Source organism: Schistocerca americana, chromosome 8 (genome assembly GCF_021461395.2).
Source record: "Schistocerca americana isolate TAMUIC-IGC-003095 chromosome 8, iqSchAmer2.1, whole genome shotgun sequence".
NCBI lineage: Eukaryota > Metazoa > Arthropoda > Insecta > Orthoptera > Acrididae > Schistocerca > Schistocerca americana.
The window spans coordinates 320,844,103-320,867,577 of NC_060126.1; the positions used below are offsets into that span (position 1 = coordinate 320,844,103).

The following is a 23,475-nucleotide window of genomic DNA, read 5'->3' on the forward strand; positions in this document are numbered from 1 at the left end:
CATAGATCCTGAGAAATCAGTACCCAGAACAACCACCTCTGGCTGTAATAACAGCCTTGATATGCCTGGGCATTGAGTCAAACAGAGCTTGGATGATGTGTACAGGTACAGCTGCCCATGCAGTTTCAGCACGATACCACAGTTCATCAAGAGTAGTGACTGGCATATTGTGACGAGCCAGCTGCTCGGCCACCATTGACCAGATGTTTTCAATTGGTGACAGATCTGAAGAAAGTATGCACAGGGCAGCAGGCGAACATTTTCTGTATCCAGAAAGGCCTGTACAGGACCTGCAACATGCGGTCCTGCATTATCCTGCTGAAATGTAGGGTTTCGCAGGGATCAAATGAAGGGTAGAGCCACGGGTTGTAACGCATATGAAATGTAACGCCCACTGTTCAAAGTGCCATCAATGCGAAAAAGAGGTGACCGAGATGTGTAACCAATAGCACCCCATACCGTCACGCCTGGTGATACGCCAGTATCGCTATGACAAACACACACTTCCAATGTGCGTTCACCGTAATGTCGCCAAACATGGATGCGACCATCATGATGCAGTAAACAGAACCTGGATTCATCCGAAAAACTAATGTTTTGCCATTTGTGCACCCAGGTTCATCATTGAGTACACCATCGCAGGCGCTCCTGTCTGTGATGCAGTGTCAAGGCTAACCGCAGCCATGGTCTCCGAGCTGATAGTCCATGCTGCTGCAAACCTTGTCGAACTGTTCGTGCAAATGGTTGTTGTCTTGCAAATGTCCCCATCTGTTGACTCAGGAATCGAGATGTGGCTACACAATCCATTATGGCCATGCAGATAAGATGCCTGTCATCTCAACTGCTAGTGATATGAAGTGGTTGGGATCCATCATGGCATTCTGTATTACCCTTCTGAACCCACTGATTCCATATTCTGCTAACAGTCATTGGATCTCGACCAACGCGAGCAGCAATGTCGTGATACGATAAACCACAATTGTGATAGGCTATAATCCGACCTTTATCAAAGTCAGAAATGTGATGGTATGCATTTCTCCTCCTTACATGAGGCACCACAACAACGTTTCACCAGGCAACGCTGGTCAACTGCTGTTTGTGTATGAGAAATTGGTTGGAAACGATCCTCATGTCAGCATGTTGTAGGTGTCACTACCGGTGTCAACCTTGTGTAAATGCTCTGAAAAGCTAATCATTTGCATATCACAGCATCTTTTTCCTGTTGGTTAAATTTTGCGTCTGTAGCACGTCATCTTCGTGGTGTAGCAATTTTAATGGCCAGTAGTGTATTATTCGTGGCTCATGAGAAGTCGTGCCCTTATTGCACCAGAGAATATTTGCCAAGTCTGTTCGATGTACACTACTGGACATGACAGTTTGGCATTCTCCCTGCATAAAACCTTCATCTTTACATCACCAGAATGTGTTCTGTGTCACAAAATTGATTTGATCATGCGCAAAGAATATTTAAAACAGTGTACAAAATTAAGTGATTGTAATCCAGACTGAATAACATTCTGTTGGGAAGCAAGAAGGTGAATAACAATAAGTCCAGTGCTAAAACATTAAAATATATTTTAAAGAAGTAATTTAACATGAATTTGGCCAAAGGAATACTGGAAAATGAGAGTGCAGGAGGAAAAGGAACAGTTCCAAATGAGTCCTATTCAGGGATAAAATTAAAAGCCTCAATGAAAGCAGTACAGCTACACAGAGAAAACTTACATCATAATCAACAAAATTTGCCAGTAAAAATGTAGCACACAAACAGGAAGTTCGAGAAATTATACTTGCAGGTAACAATCACCTTAGAGGAAGAAAATTATGTTATGAGGATACCAAAGAATATGCTGTTTGCAATGAAGTAAATAATCTACATTACTAAATGCATATCCCAGAACATAGCACCAGTTGCAGATGAAAGTTGCACATGCCCTATATTAATGTCCACTAATTGGTGTCCACATACTTTTGATGAGAGAGTATAGATAAGAGGGTTGTCCAGAAAGGAATGCACTGCATTTTTTCCAAAATGTTATGTATGTATTATTTGAAGTCTCCTGAGTGAGAGCGCCAAGTTTCCATCACTTCCGACACATAGAGTAGCTGTGTTCAAAATGGCACCTGTAAGTGTTGCGTATTACAAGCTATGAGCTATCACTGAATTTCTCACTGCAGAGAAAGAAACTGTGGGGAATATTCACAAATGCTTGTGCAAAGTCTGTGGAGCATCTGCTGTCAACAGTAGTACAATTAGTCACTGGGCACAGAGGGTGAGGTCATCAGAAGGCAGTTTGGCGGAGCTCCACAATTTGCAGCCATCAGGGAGACCATCTGTGGCTGTCACACCTGACATGTTGCAGTGAGCTGATGTTGTCAATCATGAGGACAGATGCATTGCGACTCAGCAATTGGCACTGCATCTGTCAATCAGCAAAGGAAGTTCAAACAGTGAAGCATTGGCTCAACCACCAGGTCAATCAGCAAAGGAAGTTCACACAGTGAAGCATTGGCTCGACCACCAGGACAAGGATTGGTAGCAACAGGGCATATATGCCCTTGTTTTGCACCAGTGCAAGGCCACTAGAGCAGAAAGGAGATTACATGGAAAAATAGGGTGTGAAGATAAAACATCATTCTTTTATGTGTGTAATTCTTGTTATGTTCAATAAAGAATTGTTGAAGAAAAAAAATGTGGTGCTTCACTTTCTGGGCAACCCCTGTATTTCACAATGGAGAATTTAATAAAGTTATCTTTTTCAGGCATGAGATGTGCTAACTGCAATTGTACCCATCATTTTCTGCTACTTCAGTTCAATCATCTCATTTGTCTTATGGAACAATGCTGTAGGCCTATACTTAACAAGTAGCTACATTTCTCATTTAAACTGTTAATTTTATACATCTCTGATTATACTTGTGCCAGTAAATTCTCTGCAAACACTCTGATTGATTGAAGTACAGTCTGAAAAAAGTCAAACAAATATTCATTCAGATACTGATAGGATTTCAAAGTGGTACAAACACTGGCAAATCACTTTAAAAGTTCAGAAGTGTAAAACTGCACAGTTCATGAAATGAAAAATATGTTGTGTCCAATGACTATAGTATCCATGAGTGACAGTTGGAATTGGTCAACTTTACAAATGCCAGGGCATAACAATTTGTAGGGATATGAAGTGGGACAATCACATATTCTCAACAGTGTCCATTGGTAGAATGCTAAGGAAATGCAATCAGTTTACAAAGAAGATTGTATGTAAAACAGTTATGTGACCCACCTTATAATATTACACAAATGTGTCAGCCCAAAACCACATAACACTATCAGGGGATTTTGAATATATACAAAGAGGCAGCACAAATGGTCAAAGGTTTTTGTGAGTCTACCTCCTATAGGAATATGTGACACTTCTTTTTGAACACCCTGTACATTCAGTGATTAACCTCTTGCGGTGAAGTGAAATGAAGAATGATTTTCTAGTTTCTGGTGAAATCAAATATCATACAGTGAGTGAATACTTCTGTTTTAGTACATATACTATCAATAAATCAAAGACGAAATTTAGAAGAGTTGGATCCTATTTTGAGTGACTATTCAATATTATTTTAAACCACAAAAATAACTGCCCAGTGAAACAAGAATACTTTTCCATATTTGGACATAAATACTTTTGGGCTTTTGGACAGGTGTAAGTGTTTATAGACAGTCAGATACGTACTTGGAAGAAAAGTTTTCAAAAGTATATCCATACCTTCTACATTACAGAAAACTTGAAGATATGAATAGTAAAACAATGTTGCTACCATAGGTAGGAGCATCAAAGAACCTGCTGTCTATATCTTCAAGGATCCTTTGTATTGTCACAAAATTGTTGTGTTAGCATTCACACTCCTGCCACTAGCGAAATCATGGGTAATGTCTACTTCTGCTATTCCTTTAACGGTATATGTTTAAAAGTTTGATTCTGTTTATTATTGCTATTGCTATTATTATTATTATTATTATTAGTAGTAGTAGTAGTAGTAGTAGTAGTAGCAGTAATAGTACTTCATGTGAGATGAGTAGAGCCATGGCCAACAGGGGTTTTTCTGCTGCATATCACAAAATGACTGCTGTAGTGCATGTTAAAAGGTCTAGCTCGTAGCTCGACTACACCATGTCACTGTTTTTTTTAATCTACAATTATCTGTTTATCTATTCCACCCCCCCCCCCCCCCCCAATGAAACATGGACCTTGCTTTTGGTGGGGAGGCTTGTGTGCCTCAGCAGTACAGATAGCCATATCGTAGGTACAACCACAATTGGGGGGGGGGGGGGGGGGGGAGTTTCTGTTGAGAGACCAGACAAACATGTGGTTCCTGAAGAGGGGCAGCAGACTTTTCAGTAGTTCCAGGGGCAACAGTCTAGATGATTGACTGATCTGGCCTTATAACATTAACCAAAACGGCCTTGTCGTGCTGGTAGTGTGAATGGCTGAAAGCAAGTGGAAACTACAGCCGTAAATCTTCCTGAGGGCATGCAGCTTTACTGTATGGTTACTTGATGGTGGTGTCCTCTTGGGTAAATATTCTGGAGGTAAAAAACTGCCCCATTCGGATCTCTGTGCGGGGACTACTAAAGCGAATGTTATTATTAGAAAAAACAAAATGTGTTCTACGGCTCGAAGCATGGAATATCAGATCCCTTAATCAAGCATGTACATTAGAAAATGAAAAAGGAAAATGGATAGGTTAAAGTTAGATATAGTGGGAATTGTGAAGTTCGGTGGCAGGAGGAACAGGACTTCTGGTCAGGAGAATGCAGGGCTATAAATACAAAATCAAATAGGGGTAATGTAGGAGTAGGTTTAATAATGAATTAAAAAAAAGAAGGGAGTGCTGGTAATCTACTACAAACAGCATAGTGAACACATTATTGTAGCCAAGATAGAATGAAGCCCAGGCCTACCACAGTAAACCAAGTTTATATGCCAACTAGCTCCATGGGTGATGAAAAGATTGAAGAAATGTATGAGGAGATAAAAGAAATTATTTAGAGGGAAACAAAAATTTAATAATCATGGGGGAATGGAATTCAATAGTAGGAAAAGGAAGAGAAGGAAAAGTGCTAGGTGAATATGGAATGAGGGTAAGGAATGAAAGAGAAAGCTGCCTGGTAGAATTTTGCACAGAGCATAACTTAATCATAGCCAACACTTGGTACAAGAATCGAGAAAGAAGGTTGTATATTTGGAAGAGGTCTGGAGACACTGGACGGTTTCAGACAGATTATATAATGGTAAGACAGAGATTTAGGAACCAGGTTTTAAATTGTAAGACATTTCCACGGCAGATGTGGCATCTGACCACAATCTGTTGGTTATGAACTGTAGATAAAAACTGAAGAAAGTGCAAAAAGGTGGGAATTTAAGTAGATGGAACCTGGATCAACTGTAAGAACCAGAGGATGTAGAGAGTTTCAAAGAGAGCATTAAGGGTGACAACAATGGGGGTAAAAAATACATTAGAAGAGGAATGGATAGCTCTGAGAGATGAAATAATGAAGGCAGCAAAGGATCAAGTAGGTATAAAGACAAGGGCTAGTAGAAATCCTTGGGTAACAGAAGAGATATTGAACTTAATTGATGAAAGGCGAAAATATAAAAACGTAGCAAATGAAGCAGGCAAAAAGGAATACAAGCATCTCAAAAATGAGATCAACAGAAAGTGCAAAATGGCTAAGCAGGGATGGCTAAAGGACAAATGTAAGGATGTAGAGTCACGTATCAGTAAGGGTAAGATATATACTGTCTACAGGAAAATTAAAGAGACCTTTGGAGAAAAGAGAACCACTTGTATGAATATCAAGAGCTTAGATGGAAACCAGTTCTAAGCAAAGAAGGAAAAGCAGAAAGGTGAAAGGAGTATATAGAGGGTCTATACAAGGGTGATGTACTTGAGGGAAATATTATGGAAATGGAAGAGGACGTAGATGAAGATGAAATGGGTGATATGATACCACGTGAAGAGTTTGACAGAGCACTGAAAGATGTAAGTCAAAACAAGGCTCCGGGAGTAGACAACATTACATAAGAACTACTGATAGCCTCGGGAGAGCCAGGCCTGACAAAACTCTACCACCTGGTGAGCAAGATGTATGAGACAAGCGAAATACCCTCAGACTTCAAGAAGAATATAATAACTCCAATCCCAAAGAAAGCAGGTGTTGACAGGTGTGAAAATTACTGAACTATCAGTTTAATAAGTCACGGCTGCAAAATACTAACACGAATTCTTTACAGATAAATGGAAAAACTGGTAGTAGCCAACCTCGGAGAAGATCAGTTTGGATTACATAGAAATGTTGGAACACGTGAGGAAATACTAATCCTATGACTTATCTTAGAAAATAGATTAACCCACTACATTTCTAGCATTTGTAGACCTAGAGAAAGCTTCTGACAATGTTGACTGGAATAGTCTCTTTCAAATTCTGAAGGTGGTGGTGGTAAAATACAGGGAGCAAAAGGTTATTTACAATTTGTACAGAAACCAAATTGCGGTTATAAGAGTCAAGGGGCATGAAAGGGAAGCAGTGGTTGGAAAAGGAGTGAGACAGGGCTGTAGCCTATCCCTGATGTTATTCAATCTGTATATTGAGCAAGCAGTAAAGGAAACAAAAGAAAAATTTCGAGTAGGAATTAAAATCCATGGTGAAGAAATAAAAACTTTGAGGTTTGCCGATGACATAGTAATTCTGTCAGAGACGGTATAGGACCTGGAAGAGCAGTTTAATGGAACAGACAGTGTCTTGAAAGGAGGATATAAGATGAACATAAACAAAAGCAAAATGAGGATAATGGAATGAATTCAAATAAAATCAGGTGATGGTGAGGGAATCAGATTAGGAAACGAGACACTTAAAGTAGTAGGTGAGTTTTGGTATTTGAGGAGCCAAATAGCTGATGATGGTCAAAGTAGAGAGGATATAAAATGTAGACTGGCAATGGCAAGGGAAGCGTTTCTGAAGACGAGAAATTTGTTGACATCGAGTCTTGATTTAAGTGTCAGGAAGTCATTTCTGAAAGTGTCAGGAAGACTTTTCTGAAAGTATTTGTATGGAGTGTATTGAAGTATGAAAGTGAAACATGGATGATAAATAGTTTGGACAAGAAGAGAATAGAAGCTTTTGAAATGTGGTGCTACAGAAGAATGCTGAAGATTAGATTGATATATCACTTAACTAATGAGGAGGTTCTGAATAAAATTGAGGAGAAGATTAATTTGTGGCACAACTTGCCTAGAAGAATGAATCAGTTGGTAGGACACTTTCTGAGGCATCAAGGGATCATCAGTTTAGTGTTGGAGGGAAGGGTGGAGGGTAAAAATCATAGAGGGAGACCAAGAGATGAATACACTAAGCAGATTCAGAAGGATGTATGTTGCAGTAGGTACTTGGGGATGAAGGAGCTTGCAGAGGATAGAGTAGCATGGAGAGCTGCATTAAACCAGCCAGTCTCTGGACCGATAACACAACAATAATTATCTGTTAATTGTTATTGGTTTTCTTGGGAAGCATTGATTGAAATTTATAATTAGCTCCATTGAGTAGTGTAACTTTAATACAGAGAATATATTCATATTTAAAAAAAAAAAAAAAAACACCAACAACAACAACAACAAAAAACTGTATTCTTTATGTAATGGTGATGAAAGAAAAGGCATCACAATTCAGGTCGAAGATCGAAGATGTATATTGGTTTACAAGTTAGCAGTCTTTTCTGGAAAATAATTGAAGCTGCTAATGAGAAGAATTGCAAGAAGCATTGTAACTTATATTACATAACATATGAATTGATTATAAGTATAACTTCACAGAACATGATAATTAATTATAAATATATGGTAGGAAGTCCATATTACAAACAAGAATTCCAGTAATCTTGTTCACAAACAGGTCTATATCCCAGGTACATTAACCTTACTCACCAGTAATTGTGTGCCGGTAAACTCCAGGTTTTACAGTGCGAACCTCCACATTGTTGACACATACAACATGTTGATAATTACTGTTGCTTGGTAGCCAAGAGATGACAGCTGATGAACTGGTGACACGGCTTGCACGCACACTAGTTGGACCAAGAGGTACATCTTTCCCTATGACCATTGTACATGCTGCATCCCGTGAAGTACGGCGATTTGGTGTGACTGAACGAACACTGATGCGATGGGGCTATATGATGAGAAACAAAACACACAGTGCCATACTAACCTATCTTTTGCTAAAGATCAGAGAAGTCTACTTTACAAATACGTATAACCTATTAGACTGCAGATGTAACATTCCATATACAGTTTCAGATAACTCAAGAACAGTGCTACAAAATAATTTCACAAAGATGAAATTCCTGAATTTCACAAAACATGCCCCCCAACAATCTTCCTCAAAAACAGTGCTGTAACAGTATACATACTATGTAATTTCTTTCATTAGTTTCTAAATAACCTGTATGTGTCATCTATACGAGATGAACAAAGAAATTAATTAATTTCAGCTTAAACTAAGTTTTTTTGGGTCAAAACTTGGCCACGTAAAATTCCTCTGCTTTTGCTCCAAGGGAATCCTCCAGTGTGTATGTGGTAGCACTACACTGCAGTGGGTGGGCAGTAGCCTACTCTTCTTTTACTCACACAGTGTGAAGTCCATGCTGAGGCCTCACTTTTTCAATTTTTCTCTACATCTTGTTACATGAAGGACAGACAGTTAAGCGTGTTAAAGTCATTCAACATTCTTTACATCAGGCAGGTGACTTTTCATCCTGTATCATCAGATTATGAGTTATATTTAACCACTTTCAGACTCTAGTCACCTGCAGTGTTTTGACAAGGATAACTGCCTGTTACTGAAATTAAGGATGCTGATGCCTTGATTCTTCCTCTACTGATTTTTATTTCAAATATATGTCAAGTGGTGATACTTCATCTAAAAAAAGGAACAGTTGGTAGACGCTGAAAGAAAGGAAAAATTCTAATACTGTGTCAACAGTGAGGTCATTAGAGGTATGGCAGAGATGTCCAACATTTTCTCCTTCACTGGGTGATTGTGCTGTGCATCAGCTTCATTCACAGTTCCAGTCTCCTTTGTGGAATGCCCATAATCACTAAGAATATGTTGTTCTTTGTTTTAAAGAGGAAAAATAAGTCTAACTTCTTGTCAACACTAAGGTCCTAAAAGACAGAACACAAGTTCACTCAGTTGAAAAGAGCAAAGAGAAAAATATCTTACATACCAAGTTCATACCAGCCATTATCTGATGTGATTACAGAAAACCAGGTAAATCCTTAACCACCATGGTTGGATTGGCAGTGGGAGAGGGAGGGACAGAGCAGCTTGAACAATAGCATTCCTGCATTTTAATTACAATCCAATGCTGCTCAGAGATGGCACTTAATGGTACTTGGAACTGTCTGAACTAAATTATAGAAACAGCCCCATTGATTGTGAGGTGGAAAGAGCATTGAAAAGAAATAAAGTCATGGAAATTGGAGCTTCTGGCATAGCTGCAATTTGTGGCTTGTAGTCCTTGTCACAGAAGTGGTTGATTTGCCAGTGGAATGTATGGGTTCCTTATCACTGTTAACAATGTGGGTGACTGATGGGGCGATTATAGCCAGTGGCATTTCAATTACCGCTGTGGTTGAAGTATTATGAAAAGCATAGCTGAGTTGCAGATAGGCACAACAAAAAGACTATGAGAAAGTGAACTTTCATTCAACAAGGCCTTTGTTGAAAATAGGCACCATACACACACACACTCAAGCAAACACAACTCACACACACATGACCTCATCCTCTTGCAGTTGCAGCTGAAGCCAGACTGTGAGCATCATCGCATGATGCAAGAGGCAACCAAGTGGTGGTAAGGAAGAGCCTGGCGTGTGGAGGGGAGAGATAGCATGTTAGGGGTGGAGGGTGGAGAGTTTTTGGGGTGGCATTGTGCATGTTACTCTAGTTCCTGGAGAGCAAGAGTTTCAGTGTTTGTTGCGGGATACAAGAATTCTGGATTGCATAGTAGGAGAATTTTATGGATGGAGAGAAGGTATTGCTGGGAGGTTTGGGCTTGACTGATTGTGTTTTGCAGGACTATGTTGATGAGGGTTAAACTCTGGCAGAATCTGAACTGATTGAGGTCATTATGGAAGGCAGGGTGGCAGCCAGGGATGGGTAAATCAATGGTAAGGCCAATCAGGGGAATGCCATGAGCCAAGCAACAATGCAGGAACAATATGTGAGACTAGGTTATAGCTATCCAGAACCAAGACCCACACAGTATTCCTAAGATGTTACGTGGCTCATGGAACGTGAGACTAGGTTCTGGCTGGCCAGTAACCAGTCCTACATACTGTTTCTGCATTGTTGGTTGGCTCATGGAATCCCCACAATTGGCCTTACCATCAAGTCATCCATCTCTGGCTTCCACCCTTCCTTCCACAATGACCTCTATCTGTTCAGATTCTGCCAATCTATAGCGCTCACCAACATAGTCCTGCAAAATCTTATCAATCAAGCCCAAAGCTCCTAGCAATACCTTCTCTCCAACTGTAAAAATCTCATTCTATGCAATCCCAAATTCCTGGGTCCCATAACACACATTACAATTCTTGCCCTCCAGGAACTAGAGCAACATGCTCAATGTCACCCTAAAAAACTCTCCACCCTGCTCACTTCCTACTCCTGTCTTGGAATATCACTTCCCACTACGTCTACAACAACATCCAAACTTTCCCCTCGGGCCCTCATAGTTAACAAACCCTGTCTTGCAGACCTCCTACATTTACACCACCCTCCAAAACTCCCTCCCACCACTAAACTGGAATCCAGAACCTAAACAGACCCAAAACACAGTTATGAACCTTTCCTCCAAAAGCCTTACCTTCACAGAAGTATCACTCCTTTCCAAAGGTCTCACCTTTTGCCCAATTACCAAATTCAGTCATGTAGATCTTATTAAAAATTGTCTCTTCTTATTTCGGTAGCTACAGTGATAACACAGTTTTGCAAATAACCCTATCAATCAGACTCAACCAAAGACCAATGTTGAACCTTGCCTGGCTCCATTCACTCCTCCATGCAAACCTGATCCACCTCCACTGCCCCCAAATCACAACTCCTGTTAACATTCCAGAATTTCTTAACCTTGTCCCTTGCCTCAACATGATTCCCCAAATACCTCAACATGCAAACTAACTTTACATCTTCAGAAAGAACTGCAATCCACCATCTAAAAACTGATCCCAACCTTATAATCCTACCTGCTGATGAAGGCTCCACCACAGCTGTCTTGAACTGCAAGGATTACCTGGCAGAACAACTCTGCCAGCTGCCAGATTCATCCACCTATAAACCCTGCCACACTGACCCTGTTCCAGAAATCTAGCAGGATCTCCAGTCCTATCCCAAAACCTCTTCCCAGAGCCCATCTCTCTTTTCACCCCTATCAATTGCCGCACTCCTACCTTCTACATGCTTCCTAAACTCCATATAACCAACCATCCAGGAAGCCTCCTTGTGGGCGGATACTGAGTCCCAACGGAGATAATCTCTGCTCTCATAGACCAACAACTTCAGCCTATTACCTGCAACCTACCTTCCTATATAAAAGATACAAACCATTTCCTCCACTGTTCCTGTTCCTTTACCACACAGTGCCCTGCTCATCACTACTGATGCACTTCCCTTTACACTAGCATCGCTAATGCCCATGGCCTTACCACCACTGAACACTACCTTTCCCAATACCCAACAGATTCCAAACCAACAACCTCCTTCCTAGTCACAATGAACAACTATATCCTAACTCACAATTACTTCTCCTTTGAAGACATCATCTACAAACAAATCTGGGATAGGCCTATAGACACCCACATGGCACCATCCTCTGCCAACTTACTTATGGGCCACTTAGAGGAATCTTTCCTAAACACCCAGAATCCCAAAACCCCTCATCTGCTTTAGATTCATTGCTCACATCTTCATGATGTGGATTGAGGGTGAGGACACACTATCCACATTCCTCCAGAACCTCAACATTTTCTCCCCCATTCGCTTCACTTGGTCCTAAACAAACCAACACGCCACTTTCCTCAATGTTGACCTCCACCTCAAAGATGGCTACGTCAGTGTTTCTGTCCATATCGAACCCACCAACCACTAGCAATACCTCCACTCCAATTCGACAGCTGCCATACATTTCATACCAAGAGGTCTCTTCCATATAGCCTAGCCACTCATGGCCATCGCATATATATAGTGATGAACAGTCCCTCACAAAATATACTTACGGCCTCACTGAGGCCCTTACAGACCATAATTACCCTCCCAACCTTGTACAAAAATAAGTCTCCCATGCCTTATCCTTCCAGTCACCCACCACCTCCCAAGGTCCCACGATCTGGCCAACGAGGAGCATTACCCTCATGATTCAGTACCATCCAGGACTGAAGCAACTGAATTACATTCTCCCCAGGGTTTCAACTACTCTCATTGTGCTTTGAAATGAGAAATGTCCTATCCACAATTCTTATGCCCCTCCCACAGTGGCACTCCATTGCCCACTGAACCTGCACAATATACTCGTCCATCCCTACATAACCCCTGCTCCCAACCCCCAGCTGGCTCATATCCCTGTAATAGACCTAGATTGGAGACCTGTCCCATACATTCTCTCACCACCACCTACTTCAGTCCGGTCACAAACATCACTTATCCCATCGAAGGCAGAGCTACCTGTGAAAATAGTCGTATGATCTACAAGTTAAGCTGCATTCAACTGGACTTGACACCTAACAAGCCATCTATACACAAGAATGGTCCCTGACAAACTATGGCCAAGAAACAACTGGATCACCCTTTCGCTGAGCATTCTGTCCAACACAACATTCTTCATTTCAATGACTGCTTCACAGCCTGTGCCACTTGGATCTTTCATTATCTGAACTGTGCAGGTGGGAACTCTCCCTGCAATATACACTGTGTTTCCACAAGCCTTCTGGTTTTTGTTAGCCATTATCCTTACTCATCTAGCCCCTTTTCTTCTCCCATCCAGCACTATGCAGCCCTCTGTTCCACCCATGCACCCAGTCTTTTTGCTTCTCACTTTTCTGCTATCCCTTTCCTCTTCCCATCTTCTCTTATCCCCCCTTTATCTAACCTCCCAACTGCCCTACCCTCTCCTCTCTCCATCTCATCCCTGTACGCTCGCACTGGCAGCACTTAAAGTGCTTTACCACACCCCATCCCTAGCATGTTAGCCTCCCCCCCCCCCCCCCCCCCCCAACGCCTCCCGGCACACCCTCAACTTTATCCCCACACGGTTGACTCTCTCATCGTGCAGTCTGGCTTGAGCTGCCATAGATTGTGGTCATGTGTGTGTGAGTTGCGTTTGCCTGAGTGATTATGTGTGTTGTCTATTTTTGACAAAGGTTCACTTTCTGACAGCCTTTCTGTCGTACCTACCTGCAACTTTTCCACTATATGGTGGGTAGCAACTATCCTTCTCATAATAATGTTGTATTCCATTCTGGATTTTCCATGATAATGAAAGTGTTTTTTATGAATATTCCATGGTTCAAAGCACAAATGTCCCACTGAAGCATGCTCACAGAATGTTGCTGCTGGATAATGACTGGAACTTTTCTCCTCAGTGACATGCTAGATTGACTCTTATATTTTGTTTGTTGTTCCATACATAACAACAACCAATTGCAGAGCAGCTTAAGTGTGCTCCCCTCAAAGACTTGCTGTGGCCACAGACACTTCAGCATTCACACCAGCTGCTAACACCAGCAAGCCACCAATCCATCCCACTGGCACATCTGTCAAAAAGGCAAGAAGGCCACTGCTTACTGTCATGTTATTAGTCTAATTTTCCACACATGCCTGTTCAACTTGGTAGACAACATACCTTTTACCAATGAATTGTAATCTATTTGTCTTATAATGTACAGATACTACTCATTTAACTAGAGTTAAGGAGAAACTTCAAAAAATGGGTAAAACATCAGCAGTGACATAAACCTACAGTTCATGAGAGACTTCAGTATTTTAATACTAATGTAAATTTTCCTTCAAAATTTTCAAAATTATGTGCTGCTCAAGAACAGTTCATTTTTTTCATGGCCTCTTCAACTGAGTATTAGCACCTCTGAAGAGGAATATCATGTAGCTTTTCGTTGGTGAACCTAACTTCATACCCAGTCTGTTCTAGCTGTTTAGTTTGTTGTAAACATTCATTCTCATATACTGGGGTTTCTGAGCATATAAATTTACATTGATCTCAGCACCACCAGCTGTACTCTGAGCAAGTCCACCTGTCTTACTACATCTACATTTATATGTACATATATACTCCACAAGCCACTGTACAGTGCATGGCAGAGGGGACCACATACCACTATTAGTCATTTCCCTCTCTGTTGTGCTCACAAACAAGTGATGGAAAAGCAGCTGTCTGTAAGCCTCTGTATGAGCCCAAATTCCTTACACCTTATCTTTCTGGTCCTTACACAAAGCATACATTGGCAGCAGTAGAATTGATCTGCTGGTTCTCTAAATTTCCAAACAGTGCCTCATGAAAAGGATGTCATTTTACCTCCAGAGATTCTCATTTGAGTTCATGAAGCATCTCTGTAATACATCTGTGCTGATCGAACCTTCTGGTAGCAAGTCTAGAAGCACACTTCTGAAATGCTTTAATGTCTCCCTTTATTTTGAGCTGTTGGAGATCCGAAACACTTGAGCAGTACACAAGAATGGGTGACACTAACATTCTGTATGCAATCCCCTTTATAGATGAGCTACACTTCCCCAAAAGTCTTCCACTCAAACAAATTCGAGCATTCACCTTCCCTACTACAAACTTGATATGGTCATTCCATTTAATATTGCTTTCCAGGGTTAAGTCTAGATATTTAATCAAAATGACTGTGTCGAGCAACATATTACTGATGCTGTATTTGAATGTTGCAGGACTGTTTTTCCTACCCATCCTTATTAACTTACATTTTTCTACATTTAGAGCAAGCTGTAATTCATCAGACTGAACAGAAATTCTGTCTAAGTCACATTGTGTCCTCCTACAGTCACTCAATAATGACAGCTTCCCATACAACACAATGTCATCAGCAAACAGCTGTAAATTGCTGTTCACTTTGTCAAATCATTTATGTACAAAGAGAATAACAGTGTTCCTACCGTACTTCCTTATGGCACTTCTGGCGCTACCTTTGTCTCTGGTGAACACTCGCTGTCAAGGGCAACATTCTGGCAGCTATTATCTAAGAAGTCTTCAAGCCACTCATATATTGGGGACATAATCCATATGCTCTGACCTTTGTCAACAGTCTGCAATGGGGTGCTGTGTCAAACACTTTCTGGAAATCTGGGAATAAGGAATAAGCCTATTTTTCTCCATTCATGATTTGTAGGATACCGTGTGCGAAAAGGGCAAGCTGAGTTTAGCATGAGTGATGCTTTCTAAATCTATACTGATTCGTGAACAGAAGCTTTTCTGTTTCAAGGAAATTTATTACATCTGACCTCAGAATGTGTTCAAGAATTCTGTAGCACATCAATGTCAAGGGTATGTTCGTTGGTTGATCTGGGGGAGGGGAACAAACAGCGAGGTTATCGGTGCAAACAGCAAGGTCATGTGTCAACGTTAAGGATATAGTTTGTAATTATAACACTCTGATAAAGTTTACCAACAGTAACACAATATAAAAATAATTTTTTAAAAAATTTTACATCCCATCATAGGAATATTCACAGTGTAATGGAGCTGTCAGCAACTTATAAATGGTGTGATTTTTTCTTTATAACTGAACTTGTATGTATTTAAACACTATTCTGGTTATTTTTCTTCTGCAGAAAAGGGTAATTACTGTTGTGACAGTGCCACGACATTTAACAGTGCCGCCACAACAGTACACGCAAACGGCGATAGAGGCGCTCCACAACTCGGCTGAGTGCGGGAGCGCCACCTAGCTGCGAACAGCGCCAACTGCATGTCACGGCATGGCAGTCGAATGAGAGATACTGAGTTGTTATCATGTAACCAGCTATTGTTTCTAAGTGAGTGTGTTTGAATATCCATGCAATTATTGGTGATTAAAGGTTATAACACTTTTTGGCAACGAGGATGGGATATTTTCACTGTGTTGTGGATTTGTGTGTTCGTGACGGGGTAGACATCGAACAGCTTATGCAACCGCTCATTGAATAACAAACACAGCTGACGGCTGCTATTCAGGCACAACAAACACAGCTGACGGCTGCTATTCAGGCGTTGTCGACGTCGCTTACTCATCGTCTATCTTCCTCTTCTCCGCCTCCATTCCCTCCTTACGACGAGGCCGCTGAAGACTGGGAGGATTATGAGAAGCGTTTGCGGCAACACTTCTTGGCTTTTGGCGTTGTCAACGCTCCTATGTGTAAGTCGTTATTTCTATCTTGGATTTCTCCACGGATCTATCAGCTGCTATTTCAGTTAGCCCCTCTGCGGGAACCTGCCTCCCTGTCCTTCCAAGAAATGTGTGACTTATTGTCTAACTATTACCACAAAAACACCCACATTGTTGCCGCCCGTGTGGCGTTCTACCGGTGTCATAAACAGCCCCATCAATCTTACCGGGCTTGGGTGGTGGAACTACACGGTCTCAGTAGGAAATGTCAGTTTGTCATGGACACTCATCATGAGTCTTATGCTGATTCAATGGTTAGGGATGCCATTCTATGGCTTGCTCCTGATAAAGAAGTTCAGCAACGTGCCCTACAACTGCCAAACCCATCGTTGTCGAAAGTTCTAAGCATCTCTCAATCCTTTGAAGTGTCTCACGCTGCTGGCGCGCAAATAGATGCATGGTGTGATGTAGGCGCTGTACAGTCAACTTTCGACAAGGACAATTTGCCTGTTTCACAGGAGAACGAAGATGTGGCGGCGGTTCACTCGTGTAAACAACGTCGCGTTGGGCCGCAACGCTCGCAGTGTAAACAGCAACCACAAAAGCAGGTTCATTCCACACTTCCTTCTTGTCCACGTTGTTTCGTACAGCATGACAGGGCCGCATGTCCAAAACTTTGGGCCATGTGTAATTCATGTAGGAAAAAAGGCCACATTGCTTCTGTGTGTCAGTCCCCTAAAGTTCCTGTCGACGAGGACGAGGCATCGGACATGGATGTTAACTGTGTGCTTTCTCAAACAAATAAGTTGTTTGTTACTGTCCGTGTTCTGGATAAAGACATTCACATGCAAGTGGACACTGGCTCTGAAGTAACTCTCATTAATTCTCGCACGTATTTGGAGTTGGGCTCCCCTCCCTTGTCTCCAGTTACGCGAAATCTGAGGACTTATAATAAACAGAAAATTCCTATCATTGGTCAGTTTGATGCTTCCACTGCCTACAAGTCTGTTGTTAGGCCCATCACGTTTTATGTGGTGGATCATGCGGGCACTGAAAACCTGTTCGGTTACGATGCTTTCCAGTTGTTCGGGTTCTCCATTGATGGTGATGTGCACCTCATATCTGAGGATATTCCGTATCATCAGCTGGATGGATTGTGTTCTGAATTTTCGTCCATGTTCTCTGCTGGTCTGGGTTGTGCCAAGGATTTTGAAGCCCACATTACTCTTAAACCTACAACTCGCCCTAAGTTTTTCCAGGCACGCCCTATTCCGGTGGCGTTGCGTGCACCTGTCAAGGCTGAGATAAACAGGTTAACAGCTTCAGCGATTCTCCTTCCTGTTACCTCCATCGAATGGGCATCGCCAATCGTGGTGGTTTCTAAACCAAACGGGAGTCTGCGATTGTGTGGTGATTTTAAAGCCACCATCAACGCTCAGAGCCTCATTGACACTTATCTCTCTTCCCCGTCCTGAGGAGTTATTTACCAAGCTCGCTGGGGGCCAGTTCTTTTCCAAACTTGACTTATCGGAGGTGTACCATCAGTTGACGTTGGATGCTTTTTCCAAGGAATTTCTCATCATCAACACTCCTTGTGGGTTGTATCAGTACCAGTGGTTACCATTTGGCGTCGCTAGCGCGCCGGCCATTTTTCAGCGGTTTTTGGAACAGCTCACGGCTTCCGTTCCCAGCTACATAAACTATCTGGATGACATTGTTGTCGCGGGGGCCTCCACTGAGGAGCACCTTCGCAATTTGCGTTCACTATTTTGGGTTTTGCATTCGGCTGGGTTGAAGTGCAATCTGGACAAGTCACAGTTCTTCCAACCCTCCATTGTGTATCTTGGTTTCCACTTGTCCCGTGAGGGTATACGTCCTCTATGTCAGCACGTTGCGGCCATTAATGCTCTACCGCGGCTGTCTATGGTCAAAAAACTTCAGGAGTTTCTAGGCAAGATTGCTTACTATCACAAATTCATTCCATCCGCGGCGGCGGTAGCTCATCCTCTGCATCAGCTTTTACGCAAAAACGTCCCTTTCTGTTGGTCCGACGAGTGTGAGCAGGCTTTTGTCTGCCTGAAGGCTCATTTGCAGTCGGCGCCTTGTCTTGCCACATTCTGTCCAGGTCAGCACTTGGTTCAGGTGACTGACGCGTCACAGTATGGCCTAGGGGCTGTTCTCGCCCATCGGTATGAGGATGGGTTGGAACGACCCATCGCCTAAGCTTCCAAGACCCTCAACGATGCGCAACGGCGTTACTCTCAAATCGAAAAGGAGGCACTCGCTATCATTTATGCTCTAAAAAGGTTCAGCGTTTTTTTGTATGGTTCTAAGTTTCACCTCATCACCGACCACAAGCCGCTGGTCTCTCTGTTCAGCTCATCGGTGTCGCTTCCAGATAAGGCAGCTCACCGCCTGCAATGTTGGGCCTTATACTTGCCTCGTTTTCACTATCGCCCCATGGCCCAGTACGCCAACGCTGACGCATTGTCGCGATTGCCGATGGGCCCCGACCCGGTTTTCGATCATGATGAACTACTCTGTTTCCACATTGATGAGGAAGAACGTCGCGTGGTCGAGGGTTTTCCACTTACAGGTTCGCAGGTCGCGTCGGCTACTGCGCGGGACCCGGTCCTGTGTCAGGTGATCGGTTTTGTTCAATGGGGTTGGCTGGACAGGACCACGGGCCGGGCATCGGATCCCCTTCGCAACTACCAAGCCTTGTGCCTTCGTCTGTCTGTTCGTGATGGTGTTGTTCTTCTGGCCACGGATGGCGCATCGCCACGGGTTGTGGTGCCAGCCTCTCTTCGCAAAGATGTTCTCAAACTGTTGCATGAAGGCAATTGGGGGATTTCTTGGACTAAGTCCCTGGCCCGCAGGCACGTTTATTGGCCCGGTATTGATTCGGACATCGCCCACACGGTTGCTGCGTGTGGTCAGTGTGCTCAACAACTGGCTGCACCTCGTACAATGCCCTCTCTGTGGCCTGATCTGGCGCAGCCATAGGAACGGGTGCACACTGACTTTGCCGGCCCCTTCCTCGGCACTTATTGGCTACTGTTGATTGACGTCTTCTCGAAGTTTCCGTTTGTTGTTTAATGTCCGTCGCCCACCACCGCGGTGACGACGCTGGCTTTGTCAAAAATCTTTGTGCTAGAAGGTCTTCGATCCACGATCGTCATGGACAATGGCTCTCAGTTCTCTTCGCAGGCCTTCCGTGATTTTTGTACTGGACAAGGGATTCATCATGTTACAGCACCGCCCTTCCATCCGCAATCGAATGGGGAGGTTCGAGCGCCTTGTCCGCACTTTCAAAATCCAGATGAAAAAATTCCTTAGTGATTTTTCCACAGATGACGCTCTGCTGCAATTTCTGAGTTCTTATCGCTTCATGCCTCTGAGTGAACGCAGCCCTGCTGAACTCTTGCATGGCCGCCAACCGCGCACTCTACTGCACCTGCTTCACCCTGTCAGGCCTTGTGCTGTGTCCCCTAGTGCGGGAAAGTACTCGGTGGGCGCCGACGTGTGGGCATGAGGGTATGGATCTCGCCCTAAATGGATTCCAGGGGTGGTCAAGGCTCTTTGCGGCTGCCGGCTTTGTGAAATACGTATGGACGACGGCATGGTTGTTCGCCATTACGACCAGATGCACCCACGAGTGGTGGCCATGCCGGTGCCACCGCCCCTTCCTTCACCTCCACCAGCCCAAGAAGCCAGTCCTGTCGCTGCTGCCGATCAACCGTATCTGTTGGTGCAGCCGACGTCGCTACCGCTTCCGAGTACACCGGAACCGGCCCCAGTTGCGACGCCGCCTTCTCCGGGACCCATCTCGCTGGAGCACACCCCCAGGTCCACGACACCTATGGATGCTGATCCGGAGTTTTCACCCATCATCTCATCCAGGAGGCACGTTCCATGCACAAGCTTCCGTCCTGGACATTTTCGACCATACTCTCTTGTCGCTCCGCGGGATCTTCTCGGGGCCTCACAAGAGGCCATGGATGTCTCCGCACTGTCCATGTCTCCAGGGAAGTGAGTGTTTTTTTTTTTTTTCAAGGGGGGGGAAAAGTGTTGTGACAGTGCCACGACATTTAACAGTGCCGCCACGACAGTACGCGCAAACAGCGATAGAGGCACTCCGCAACTCGGCTGAGCGCGGGAGCGCCACCTAGCTACAAACGGCGCCAGCCACATGTCACGGCACAGCAGTCGAATGAGAGATACTGAGTTGTTATCATGTAACCAGCTATTGTTTCTAAGTGAGTGTGTTTGAATATCCATGCAATTATTGGTGATTAAAGGTTATAACAATTACAGGCAATGTTTATTGTAAATATCATCAATGCAAACCACAGCTAAATAACTTGTGGAGGACATAAAGAAGTTACATAACTGTTACTTTGTAAATGTATTTGTAATTAATTATATATCAAGGAAGGTCAGTAGCAGTTACTGATAAGAAAAACATATCCATTTATATTTTTTCTAGGACAATGTGTGACTGAGAATAAATTTTCAGTGTAAAACTACAAACTGCTAATTACAGTTAATTAGCAATCTATTAAATTTAACAGTTTGTGTGTCTTGTTTTGATAAACTGTTGTTGGTGAATCTTCTTATGAACTGTATTTATTGCAATTAAAAAGAAAAAAATGTCAAGCATGCTAGCAAATACAGCTGCAAGCTGAGGTTACAGTGTAGTCAAATGAGCACAGTCACTTGAGTTTTGAGATTAGAAACACTAACAGCTGAGTTTTAGGTTAAAATATTTGCATTCAGAAAATAACTTTTGATCTTGTAGTGTATATTTAGACAAAAATTTGCAGAAATGGGTACTTGAAATGATACTGCACTAAAATTACTAAGTGAGGAACTTGATTGACCAAGTGGGAAAAGGAAAGTAAATGACTTATTGGATTATCATGAAGGTGTTTTGGATGTAACTGACAAGGCATTGCTGAAGATCCAGCCACTCGAAGAAGGTGCTACACAAAAACAAGTCTAAAAGCACAAAGAACAGTTTGATTTGTTTTGTAAGGCAAACAGTTATGCAATGTGTACGATAACATATGGTATTATTTATGAAATGAATCAGTGGTAATGGAAAAGCAAACAGCTAGTGATACATGGGATGCCTATGGATGAAGATATTTCAACCAATATAGCACGACTGAATTCTCATGGAACAAGGTGAACAATAGATTTGCTCCTAAAAACGTAAATATTTTGTCAGATCTCATTTTAGTTTGCAAAACCTTGTATATTCTGCCAAGTGAGTTCGAAGCCTTTCAGTCAAGTTGGTTTTTAATAAGACAGGATTGAGAGAGAATGCTTAATGCATTAACAGTCCAGGTGTGTGTGTTTGAAGGGAATTTAATGAAGAATTCAAACAGTGAAGAAACACCAACAGATGCATTAATGGTAAATACAAGGAAGCAAAATAAAGATGCAAAAGAAAATTTGTTAAGGAGTCAAGGAAAAGTGACATTTGCAACTGCTATAAAAGAAGGGGCCACTAGATGAAGGCCTGAATAAATGGAACGGATAGCCAAGAAAAAAATCTGAACAGAAATAATCATCAATAAAAGGAAAGATTGCTATTCACAGTAAAGATGACATGTTGAGTTGCAGACAGACACAATGAAAACACTGTTAGTCATTTAGTTTTCAGCCAAAGCCTTCTTCAGAAAAGGAAACACCCACACATTCATTCACACAAGCAAGACCACCTCACACACACATCACAAGACCACCATCCCTAGCAGTTCTGACCAGAATGATAAATGTGTAACCATTTTTTGCTGTGCCTGTCTGCAATTCAACGTGCCATTTTACTGTAAGTAGCAATCTCGTATTGCTGATATTCCAACCCGGAATTTCCATTGTTTAAACAGAAGTAATGATAGTTGTCAAGATGTTACCAGTGCTATACTGTGGTGAATAGGCCTATTAGTTTGAAGCAGATACAGCAACACGTTGGATGAGCAATGGAGCTACAAGACGTGTAACCAAGTGCTCAGTTTTATATCAGGTCTCCTCATATTCCAAAGATCAGGTCTTCTCAGGTGATGTGTTGAGTGGTGCACGTCATCTTGTCACAATGTTTCAATAAGTTTCATACCCACTACCTTCAGCTGAAGTATAGGTATTCCACATTCTGCATATCTTTATAGCCACTGGACTGGTGAGCACTTCTATAGGCAGGCCATGCTTGGCTCAACCAGAGACTGGTCAGGACATCAGATGACAAGTGTTTACAGTACAGAGTGCGAATATAGGATGGAATATATCAGAAGACATAGTGCTGTATCTTACAGCATCATATGGAACACATGAGAAATTTTCAACTACGACTACCAGACAAGTCCTCAGTGCCACAGAATAGCATCAGTGAGGAAGACATCTTCAGTTCTGAACAAAGGACAAAGCTATGCAACACCAATGGTTTCTGGTAAAGTACTTTTACTAGAAGAGTGACTGTGTGCTAGTAGCCCTGCAGAAGTTCAGGACACTCAAGACATTGAAAAAAGGCATTGGTCCAAAGTCTGCAAAGCATCTGGAGAAAATGATGACAAAATTCAAAAAGAGATATTCTTCTGAGGTGCAGAGTGGCAGAGCGAGATGAAAAAACATCTGTTGATGATGTGGCCACAACAGTGCAGGAAGGATCGAGCAGTGGTGTGCAAACATGCAGTGCACAGGAAATTGTCCAAATGATGGACATTCCTGTGAGCATGGTGCATTACTATCCATACAAAAATCACCCATGTTCAGCAGTTGTTTCCTGATGACCTGCTAGCAAGACAAACATTTGCTCTGAAATTGCTTGCTGTTTTGAAAGTGGACAATGAATGCTCCTGGAAAATTCTGTAGACAAGCAAAGCCCACTTCCATCTCCAAGGATATATCAGTATACATAATTGCATCGGAAAGTCTGGATGCACATGAATTAGTAACACTTCATTCTGTCAAGGTGACTATGTGCTCTGCATTGATGTTTCTTTTCCCCACTCCACTGCTCATTGCAGAGCC

The 23,475-nt window shown here is 42.5% G+C and overlaps 1 protein-coding gene across 1 annotated transcript in view; it reads right to left on the reverse strand.

Annotated features, from left to right (window-relative positions):
* LOC124545801 (RIMS-binding protein 2-like) overlaps positions 1-23,475 on the reverse strand; it is a 195,294-nt gene that overhangs the window by 156,779 nt on the left and 15,040 nt on the right. The window contains exon 3 of the mRNA XM_047124746.1: positions 7,972-8,215. Coding sequence (XP_046980702.1) covers positions 7,972-8,215 — 244 coding nt within the window. The remainder of the gene's footprint in view (positions 1-7,971; positions 8,216-23,475) is intronic.